This window comes from Hypomesus nipponensis, chromosome 19, assembly GCF_054491055.1.
Source record: "Hypomesus nipponensis isolate SF chromosome 19, ASM5449105v1, whole genome shotgun sequence".
Lineage (NCBI taxonomy): Eukaryota > Metazoa > Chordata > Actinopteri > Osmeriformes > Osmeridae > Hypomesus > Hypomesus nipponensis.
The window spans coordinates 13,901,976-13,913,402 of record NC_140379.1 but is presented as its reverse complement, the minus strand read 5'-3'; the positions used below and the strand labels follow the sequence as shown (position 1 = coordinate 13,913,402).

The 11,427-nt window shown below is 48.8% G+C and overlaps 1 protein-coding gene across 1 annotated transcript in view; it reads right to left on the bottom strand.

Annotated features, from left to right (window-relative positions):
- Positions 1 to 6,111: 6,111 nt before the first annotated feature.
- Positions 6,112 to 11,427, bottom strand: part of tshz3b (teashirt zinc finger homeobox 3b) — a 30,063-nt gene continuing 24,747 nt past the window's right edge. Inside the window, 3 exon segments of the mRNA XM_084682885.1 lie at positions 6,112 to 9,248; positions 9,251 to 9,310; positions 9,313 to 11,121. Coding sequence (XP_084539011.1) covers positions 7,666 to 9,248; positions 9,251 to 9,310; positions 9,313 to 11,121 — 3,452 coding nt within the window. The 3' untranslated portion in view covers positions 6,112 to 7,665.

Here is an 11,427-nt window from a genome sequence, read left to right as displayed (position 1 = left end):
ACGAGAGCTCTCCTTCAGCTTTTTGCCGACTCTGTTTCAGGGCCACTCAGGCGTGACGGCCGTCACCGTACCTTCACGCTGAAGAAGAAAAAAAGGAGAAGAAGAAGAAAATAAATAAATAACAACCTATGATGCAGAAAGCTACCTTCTCTCCTCTCCCGATACACCTTCCAAAGACTATCCCTCTGTATGTCTCTGTTTTCTCTCTCTTTCTCCTGCTCTCTCTACTTTCCTCTCCTTACCTTTGGTTAAAACAGAGTGCGGTTTACAAACTGACCCTCATTTAAAAAGGTGTATTTCTTGGCAATATCCTTTCCCATTTACCAATTTTTTTGTCATTTATTTATTTATTTTCCCCTACTATTAAGATTCTATTTATGTCCATGGCAATTAACTGCTGTCAGCCATTCTTAATGTATGAAAACGCCAAGATATCTCTCTCTCTCTCTCTCTCTCTCTCTCTCTCTCTCTCTCTCTCTCTCTCTCTCTCTCTCTCCCTCCCTCTCTCTCTCTCTCTCTCTCTCTCTCTCTCTCTCTCTCCATCTTTCTTTCTTTTTCACATTCGGACATGAGCCAATTAATTTAGGCTTTTCTCTCAGCCCCTAATTAACCCCTTCAGGACTAAAAATTACCTCTAATGCTGATGATTGAGGCCAAGCCTGAAATTACTAGACCTTGCACCACTGCCATGATGAGGATGGTACAACAGCTCTCTGTGTTGAGGGTATGTATGTGTGTGTGTGTTTGTGTGGATGTGAGCGCATGTGTGTGCGTAGTGTTGTAGGGAGCAGACTGCTGTTGATTCCCCTGCTTCCTTTGTTTTTGCTGCGTGCATGCATTAGCTTCAATCACTCATTAGCCTGTGCTTGTGAAGGGAAATACACTCACTGCCACTTATATCACACACATGCTGACATATGTAGGGTGTTTACAACCGCTCCCATACCAGGCCTTGGGAGTCTTCCTGAGCTGCTCTCCCTCCCTGGGTTCTTTTGTTCCAGTGAAGCCTGTGCTGCGTCCAGAGTCTGGGTCTGATGTTGTAATCAATTTGTGCGACCAGACGTGGTCTGGACGTGAGTGTTAATTAACGGGCTTGTGGGAGGAAATAATTTAACCGTGATAATGAGCTTTAAGAAGAGCCGTGAGCGGGTGTCATTCCCGGAGCGCCGAGGTAGAGAGTTGAGATGAACCATACCACAATGAACCCCCTATAGTGGGCTAGTTTGTTGTATCTGGGGGGTAGGGACTGAACCCAGAGCCCCTGCTCTCCGAGGCTGTGCAACCATTAGACCAGGGTGACATGCTTGTGTTTATGGAGGGCCTCTTGGCCATCCGATAGCCTCTCCTCCATTCAAACCAACCTGCATACTAGCTTTTGTACGCACGACAACCCACACACTACCGTTAATACTTACAGATTCATCATTGTAATTTGAGCTTTTTTTTCCCAATGATACAATTCCAATATTCAAAACGTCAATATTTATTGACTAGATACATCAATACACATGTAATATTTCATCTTTAACATCAAATGCTATGCAGTGAAACAGAGGGACCGTTAGGTGTGCCATTATAACAAAATCTATAGCGCAAATAACCTTTCGCTAATGAATCTCCATTGGTCCTATTTAGCAGATGTTGCAGAATTATGATCTAAACACTGGAAAAGATGGTCCCCTTCTGTGTTTGTGTTATTGGACCGGTCAGCTGAGAGATAAGGCCCCTCGGAGGGACACAGTGGCCATTAAAAGAGAACATGAGTCTTCATATGGAGAGGGGTCGTGGATGTGACCCCACATTACTGCCTTTCTGTTAGAGCCCGAGGCTGAGGATGGGGGTTAGTCTTGAGTCACCACATGTAAGGATCTAACCCGAACACCTTCCTCCACACACACACACACACCGGAAAACTAACGGGATTCCAGAAAGAGGATTATGGACACCAGCGGGGGGATGGTGGGGGTCATTCTAAATGGTGCCAAGCACTTTCCCTTATCACTCGGCTTTAGCAGTCTGACCCTTGAACCCGGTGACATATTTCCTCGTTGCAGGTTGAGAAAGGACAGCTTTGTCTCATTGGTCAGTGATGGTGGAGAGCATCAGAGGGCTGAGCCTGCTCAGAGAAATCAGTAGAGATGATGGCCTCTTCCAGATCCCCTCCACTGATAAACGGACTCGTCCTCTTTCCTAATAGTTTGTCCCTCTGGATATAGCACCAGGCACTGTAATGGGGGGCCATATATACCACCTCTGGAGTCACAAACTACAAAAAGCTGTTACTGTCAGCCACGCTATGGTTCTCTGTCTGGAAACCAATCAGGCCATGGTGATGAGGTGGCTTGTCCCCCCCCCCCCCCCCCCACAAAATACAAAAGTACAGGTTTCGGGAAGAGAGGGATGGTAGGGGGAGGGGGTGGAGGGGGTTGTCAGGACAAATCCAGTCAGGGTGTGTGCAGATCTGCCGAACAACAAGGAAACACATATGGGACGCACGGGTGTTTTGAGAGCCATGTATGGTAGGGCGTACGTGAGCTAGCAGACTCCTCTGTTTATCTGAGGGGCTGTGCGGAGAGCCAACAACAACAAGGCTAGCACATTCTCTATATTGTTTCTATACACTGGGGGCTGATAGGATCTCTCAGCAACAGATTGGATTATGTTTGGTATGGGGGGATGTGATTTGAACACAGCCACCTGTATTGTTTTACGCAAACTTTTAATCCAGTCTTATGTTTATCACAATCCAACCGGCTGTATTTCTTGTAATTTTGTACATTTGTATCTATGATCTATGCTAGGAGGCAGTCTGGTACACTAGAGTCATACTAGCAGTGACTGAGCTGCAGCCATTGGCTGAGGTCATGAGGTCACAAGGTCAAAGGGACAAGGTTGCTATGAGGTCAGCTGTGTCTTCCTGGTTCCATGTGTGTCAAACCATACAGCAGAGTGACCCCTGTGAGATTGTACAGTGATATTTGAGATTGGACTTTGTGGTGGAGACTGTTAGTGTTGGTAGGTAATGGAGGATCTATTGCATGAGTTATTTCAAGCAGTTTTGCTAAAGGAAAATTGTCCATTGTTATTCAGGGAAAATCGTTTTCACATTAGAAATGTATTTCAGTCCAGAGAGAGTGACATACTCTGTATCCTGCTCCATGTAGCAGTGCTACTGAAGCTCTCTCTCTTTCTCTTACTAACACCCATAGGTGTGTGCAGTGAAGATATCGTTGTGTACCTGTGTCTGCATGCCCGTGTGTTTGTGTGTGTGTGTGCAATAGTATTTGTCGTGTGGGTGGGGTGAGTGTTGTTTGTGGCGTTTAGAGGAAATTACCCTCTCGCTCCTTGGCCAGTGCAGATAGTTCACTAAGCTGCGTGGCATATTGATTTCTTGTTGTGAGGAGTGCTGTTCAAGCCCCATTTAAGATTTCCATCCTGCGTGTAGCCCTGAGCACACCACAGCCACGTAAATTAAGGAAATTGCACATTCATCACACGCGTTATTTTAAGATACTTTGGTAACGTGACAGCAAGAAGATCTACGGTGCTGCATTACACCTCCCTCTCTCTCTCTCTCTCTCTCGCTCTCTTTACGACTCACATTCCTATTTCTCTCTCCTTGTCTTCCGCCCACTCCCTCTTTCCTCCTTCAGTCGATCTCTTTCTTTCACTCCTGTGTTTCACTTCCTTTCTCCTCATCCATCGTTCTCCATGTTTCTTTCACCTCCTCCATCTCTCTCTCCGTCTTGCTCTCTCTCTCTCTCTCTCTCCGTTTTGCTCTCCCTCTCTCTTGCCATCAGGGGTAACGTGCCGGTCAACGAGACGTCTGTGATTTAGACGTGTGCCAGTATTTGTCACATTAGTATTTACTCTGTGCTTCGGACACATAGAATTTACAGGTCCACCTGCATTAACATGTATAATGGCACTGGTCCAAGGTCAAGGTGTTGTTGAGCTCGTGAGTTATTAGCCATGTAAATAACACAGGTTAGGGATGGCCAGTCACACTCAAAGACATCTCCTGACAACGTACAACACAGGGTCAACAGTGGAGCGAATAAATCTAGACTGTGTGTGTGTGTTTGGCACTGTATGAATAGTATGTGTGCATATTTATGTGTGTGTGTGTGTGTGTGAACAGGATTAAGGAATGCTTACACAAGGACTTTCAGTGGCCAAGACGAGCTCTTCATACTCCAACCAGATCCGAAAATGCATTCTGGGAAATTGAATATTTGATTCTGCAAGGTTGAGGAGGTTTTGTGGATTTCTGTGTGTGACATACACATTGTGTGTTTGTGTTTATTGTGCGTGGATGTGAGTGTGTTTTCTTGTTTCAGTTTTGTGCAGTTCCAAGGATTTAACCCAACGTTATGCAGTATGATTCCATTGTGAGGATGGGATCCATTGAACAGGGTGTTACATAGCACCTGATATAAAAGCTATCTGGAGTCAGAACAGCTCTCTATAGAAAGGATTCTCCTTCAGTGGGAGGGTGAAACTCATATTGAGTTGCTTTCAATAAAGCGGCAAGGCTCTGGCACAAAGGAACACAATCCCCAAAACACAATTAAGATTCTTTTCTATTGATGTTGGGAATAATGTAACTGAAGTAAACTGTCTGAACTGGTGTGTTCCTGTAATTACAAACACACCTTTTTATTTCCCACCAGTGCAGGAAATGCATGCAGTACATACAGACATACATTCGAATGGACTTATAAAACAGCTGTCTTACTCAACCAAGGCTAGACCAAGGCCTGCTGGCTGAAAGAACTAGGTAGGCCAAACTAACATGAATCCTAAAGTACATGTGCAGACATGTTTCTTGACTGTGGAGCTGTGGCTGAAGGATTGTGAGGTTCGATAGTGTGTGTGTGTGTGTACATACACGGCGTGGTGGCTACACAGTCTCCTGCACGCTTGTTTTGAACCTTAATAAGCCCCGTCTGCTCCTCGCTCCCAGGAAGTGAGAGGGGTAGAAAATGGCTTTCTTACACTTCAATTTCACGCATATTTTCTTTGCGGCTAATGAGAGCCTTAAATATGGTGCCAGACTTCAGGCTCCGCTGTGAAGGCTGACATTTTCACACACAGCGGCACCTTGTCACCACGGATGAAGTCCTTCTACCTGGCTGCTGAAAGGTGTGTGTGTGTGTGTGTGTGTGTTTGTGTGTTGGTCCACAGCTATGCAAGATCGTTTTGTCTGTATGGTGGTTTCATAGGACTTACGAGAAACAAATTCAGCAGCCAGAGAGGAAGTTAAAGAATCGACATCACTGCTGACTTCCCAACCTTCTCCGGAGTGTGTGGGCACGTGTGTGTGTGTGTGTGTGGACGTATGTATGTGTCTGAATCTCGTCCTCCTAATCTCTGACTCACTCTTTACCAACCAGGCGTACGTACACTCTATCAGCTGTATCTAATTGATACTGATAGAATTTATTCATGATGGTGGCTCTGGACTGCACAGGGGGACTTCAAAGTAGCAAGTTCATCCCCACAGCAGTGCTGTCGTCTCCCACGGTGAACCCAAGCAACATGGCTGCCGCGTGTCTACCTAGTGACGGGAGCAGACACAATGGAAGTCTGGGCTAATCACTGAGGAGGGAGGAGGATGGGGAGACAGAGACAGCTAATGCCGGGTTTACGCAATTAACGGCTGCATCCAGCCAAGGAGATGGAGGGGGAAGGGCACCTCTCAGCCAGGCAGTACTCAGTGGATATGATGCACTGATATGATGTGGGCTGTGAAGGACATGTGTGTTCCAAAGCCTCATTTATTTATTTTGTGCTGTCTGAAACATAAACATGACGGTTTATGTAGTGTACACACACACACACACACACAAATAGGCCTCTAAAGCTGGCCACAGATGCACTGCTTTGGGGTAGTAGCTACCCAGTATGTTGCGATTATGATGGCGATGTGCATGAGTGTGAGTGTGTGTTTATCAGTGTGTGCGTGTGTGTCTTCTGCAGAGCCCTGCTGCCACTCACTGTAAAGTCGTCTGCAGCTCGTCACCGACAGACGATGGCACCATCTCAGTTTAATGTGCTCATTAGGGAGCACACAGCACACACAATAATTGTGAGCCGTGACACACAGTGTTATTGCAAAACAAAAAAAACGTTTCCTTTTTAATGCTGCAGTAGAAAAAAGGTTATATGAAGTCATATAATGGGGTGCTTCATTGTCAACAACAACAACAGAAGAAAAGAAAAACCACGGCACAGAATGCATTACAGTGTCTGTGCTGTTTACATGCCAATATTTTACACATACGGTCTCCGTACACTGGCAGCTGTCAGTTACCACGGCAAATTAACTGCCGAAAACCAAGCAGACCTGTCAATCAAGAGGTTCAGGTAACCATGGTTACCTTTCATATTCCCCCCCAAAAAATAAGATAAAGCTGCAGTGTGGAATCATGGGAGAGTAATTAGACAGAACAAAAAAATATAAAAAAAAAATAAAGACCAATCAAGAAGGCATTCTACGATATGAAACAACAACCAAGAGTACTTATAAATAAGAGGTTACATGTGGGTTTCTTCATTACTTCATTAAAGTAAATGTTTTATTGTACAACCTTTTTATCTTTTTAACGTTTCAAACAGCGGCACATGTACTGTCTGGTACAAGAGGTTTAACCCTTTGAGCACGAGGTGGAAATAAAAAGATGTGTAGTTTGTTTCTCCTCTTATTTTCATATCATTTGATTAAATAACATATTTATAAAACTATTGTGCAAAACAATTTCATTAATGTATTCATATATTGTGCACCAGTAGATAGTCATACTCCTCTTAAATTAAAAATATAAAAATGATGCATAATTTAGACAGAAATTAGTTAATATGTTTTATGTACATTTTTACACAGACCTGAATTGATAAAGGTCCCTGACCAAACAAAGTAAAGTACTTTAAAATGTTCATTTTTGCATCACATCGCTACGTTTAGAAACTGAATGCTGGACATGGACTTTAAAATCTCATGTGCATTTCAAAATCCACACAATAGTTCCTTCAGTTTACAGTATCATTCTTTTCTTATAGGTCTTTTGGATCGTAGAGTGTAGAAGTGCTTGTCCGTACTCAGAGGGTTAAATTTCAGATGCTGACACCAGCACACAAAGGTCACGTGACAGAAAGAAGAGTGAGAAAAAACTGTGAGAGAAAACTGAAAAGTGCACCAGATTTAGTCACGAAATGTTCAACTAAACTGTTTCATTAATGCATGCAGCTTATCACACATCAGTGATGCCAAAATATAAAGAAACCAAATCCAATTTACACAACTTTTGAAATACATACCACTTCATTTTAGTTTTTTTTTTTTTCTTCAAACCTTCATGTTTTTTTTAACAGCGACAACAGCACCCCTTTCTTCAAAACGGCACATTTGGAAAAAGTATTTTTCCAAAAGCATTTTAACAAAAATAAAACAAAGCTTGCAGGGCCAGAGGATTAGTCTACCACAGAGAAAATCAAAAACCATGTGCCAAAACTCAACAGCAGTTGTGTGGCATCTTTGTGCAGTTTCTTCACTTCATAATTGTAGTCCTTTTTTCAAAAGAAATGTCTGTGAAAGGCTAAAGAGAGACAGACAGTGTCACAGAGTCAAAGAGAGAGCGCAGTGGGGTCCCCAGCCAGCTAGTGCTACTGTTTCTCCAGCTCACACACATACATGAGATGGTCCTCTGGAGATTTTCCATGGGTTTTGCTCAGGTGGAGCTTAACCGCGTGCTTGCTGGCAAAAGTCCGGTTGCAGAGCTTGCACTGGTATGTAGCTCCACCGCTATCCTCTTCAGGAGAGGGGGACGGGGAGTGGGCAGGGGGCAGGGAGGACAGTGGGTGGCTGGAGTGTGGGGGAAGGCTGGGGAGCAGTTTTTCAGACAGTCCTTTGGTGTGGCGCTGTGAGATGTGGCTGACCAGCTGCTCTCCAGACAGCTTGGCCAGATCCCTCAGTCTGAAGCCCAGGTGAGACTCCAGGTGGGACACGTAGGTAGACGGGGAGCGGATCTGAGAAGCGCAGTCGCTGCAGAAGAAAACTGGGTGACCCGAGTCCAGGTTCTTCAAGAACTTGGTCCCACCGGTTCTCCGGAGCTGGTACTTGACGTTTGCCAGCCAGTGGGAGATGGTTGTCATGGAGAGGCCAGTGAAGCGTGAGATGTGCATCCTCTCCTGAGGGCTCAGGTCGGACATCACGTACTTCCCGTCGCCCGTCTGGCGTAAGCTGGAGGCGAACTGGGCCTGGAGGATGAGGAGGTGCTGGGGGTTCCAGTTGGACTGGCGACCCTTCCTCTTCTGGGCCGGGGAGATCTCCTCCGCATCGTCCTGGGTGGCCCCCTCGATGTCCGAGCGCTCTGATAGGCTGGTGGGCGTGGAAGCCTTGGAGGTGTGGCTCTCAGTCAGGTTCCTCAGCATGTCCGAGATGTCTGAGAGGGCGTTCTCTCTCAGGGGGGAGGACGCCATGAAGGAGGCCACGGCCGAGGACGCCTTCGCCATGGCGACGGTAGAAGAGGGGGAGACGGAGGAGGGGGTGGAGGTGGAGGAAGAGAGGGCCACCGAGCCCAGAGAGCTACTCTTCTCACCTTTGCCTTTGGTCAAGTCAATGGGCTGGTCGTTGTTCATGTGTTGGTAGAAGTAGCGGTCCAGGTGGTCGTTGGTCTTTTTGGTCTGGGCCGGGGCTGCGGCAGCACCAGCCGCCTTCTCCGCCAGGCTGTTGCTCATTTTGAAGAGCATGCTCATGGGGTCGAGAGAAGGCAGGGCGGGCTTGGCGGCCTTGCCCAGGTGGACGTTCATCACGGACTGCAGGGCGCTCAGGGGGTTGACGAAGGGCTGCTCGGGCGTAGGGTGGTCGGTGATGATGGCCGTGCTGCCACAGAGAGCTGACATGGGGGACTTCACCCCAGCCCCGTTCTCCAGCCCATTCTCCTGAAGCTCCTTCATGTGGGTGTCTCCGTTAGAGTCCTTGTGGCAGCCTCCGCCCATGCTCTCTGGAGTCTTGGCCCCCCCTTTCCTGTCCTTGGGCGACTCCCCCCGGGCAGACTCACCGGCCTCGCTGGGGCAGGGGGAGGGTGTGGTTCTTCTCATGGGAGAAGCTCTGACTCCCACCCCTGTCCCTGGCTCCCTCATCTTCTCCTCTACCCTGGCCACCTTCTCCGTCACCTTCTTGACCAGCTCCTCCATGGCATGGAAGTTGTTCTTGGGCAGGGGCGAGGTCTGGCGGCTAGGGGGGAGATGAGCGGCTGGTTCTTGCTGTTGGGGGACAGGATCTCCCCTCCAGGGAACATGTACTTGAGGGGGAGCTCTTGCCGCTGTTGCCCAGGGAGAGCTTCATGATGTTGGGGAGTTGGTAGGCAGCGTGGATGCTGGGGTATCCCCCCCAGCTGGGAGCCCCATTCTGAGCCTTGTTGATGGCCGAGGTGACCGTGTTCTCCAGGGACTTGAGGATGTCAAAGCCTCCCTTGGGGCTCTCCTCCAGGTCCTGCTCTGTTAGGTACGAGTACTTCGACGAGACGTCAAACTTCTCCTCCGCCTCATCTTCTCCTAATTTCTTCTCCTTGCTGCCACTGTGGTTGTTGCTAATGGTCTCTTTAGTACATTCCTCCTCCTTCTCCTCCTTCTTTATCTCCACCGCTATGGCGGGGGACAGGATTGAAGGGGGAGGTGCAGGGGGAGGAGGGGAGAAGGCCGTAGCAGCCAGGGGTACTGACTGGAACTTTTCCTCAGTAGATGTGAGCGAGGTGGGGACAGGAGTGGGAGGGGACTCCATGATGGGCTTTCCCTTCTTGATGGCCGAGTTGGTGACCTTGATGAAGTGCCCTGTCACCATCATGTGTGCGGTCAACTCCTGCAGTGTATCATGGGAGCTGCCACACTCCATGCATTTGAGGATCTGGGACTTCCTGGACTCAAACTGCCAGGCATAGCTGGCGCCATTCTGGTGGCCGTATCGGTTGTTGGGGGTAATGTAAGGGTTGGATGTTTTCTGCAAGAGGTCGTTCGGGTCATTCAGATGGGGTTTGGGGGTGCACCCGTTGGAATCTGGAGAGCTGGGGAGGTCCAGCTCAATGGGGGCTCTCTTCCTGGCAGATGATATGATCTTTGCGGCCACGGGCGTGACGGGCTCCTTAAGAGGCACCTTCTGGTAGTGTTTGGTCTTGATCATGTGGACGCTGAGATCCTGCAGCGACTCAAAGGAGTGTCCGCAGTACATGCACTTCAGGACCTTCTGGGCGTCCTCCTTCCCCTCCATCTCCAGCAGCGAGCGCTTGCGGGGCTTGGACCAGCGCTTGGTCCCCTCACTGTCCGTCTCGTGGTTGTCGTCCCGGTAGTGTCCTGTCTCGTTCATGTGCACCGTCAGCTCCACCAGGGTGTCGTAGGCGCCGCTGCAGTCCTTACAGCGGAACTTGCTGGCGCCGGTGAAGATGGAGCCGTAGAGTTTGGTGCTCTGCCGGTACAGCTGCACGGTGCTGAAGAGGTTGGTCTCTGCTGCTGGGTGGATGTGCCGGTTCTGGTTCTGGGAGGCCTGCTGGAGGGATTTGGCCACGGCGGACTGGTGCCAGTCGTAGCCCCCACTGCCACAGCTGCTGCTGCTGCTGCTGCTGCTACTGCTGCTGTGGCTACGAGGGGGCTTCTCTGGGGGGGGCTGAGTCAGGTTCAGGTTCAGGCTGGACCAGTAGGAGTTGGTGAGGAAGCTGGTGTAGATGGCCTTCATCTGCTCCAGGCTGTCCGGGCCGGAGGTGAGCGACGTGATGGCCCCCTCCTCCATGGCTGAGGATGGCGTGTTGGCGGCCATCAGGACCGCGGAGGAGGTGGAGAGGGAGGTGAGCGGCTCCTTGGCCAGGACCACCTCCTCCTCGTTCTTCAGCGACGAGCTCTCAAAGTCGGACATGCGGTCGCTGGACTCGCTGAGGTGGGACTCGCTGTCCATCTCCTGGCCCGATAAGTCGGCTACTGGGGAGTCGTGGTAAGCAGGGCGATCTTTGAGGAGGAAGTCCTTGTCTTGGATCATGTACTTGACAGCAGGCTCCTCCTCCTGGGCAGAGTCTTCTCCCTCTAGGTCCTCCTCCAGCAGAGCTGCCTCCTTCTCATCCTCAGGAACGTAGGCTAGAGAGAGAGAGAGAGAGATAGAGAGAGAGAGAGAGAGAGAGAGTTACTACCACAGACACTATGGCTAATGATGAAGATCTCCTACTCTGCATTCATGTGACGACATTGCAAGCCGACAGCTGGCAGGAACAGAGCATTGGAATTCTCCGTCCCTTTCGACAGCACAAAGCAAATCATACGCAGACTGCTTCATATCATAAACTGTTGCTGTAATTCCATTTCAACTTCCCTTTTACATTTACATTGCTTTCAAATTGGAATAAAGTCCCTCCTACACCCCCCCCCAACATCCCATCCCTCATC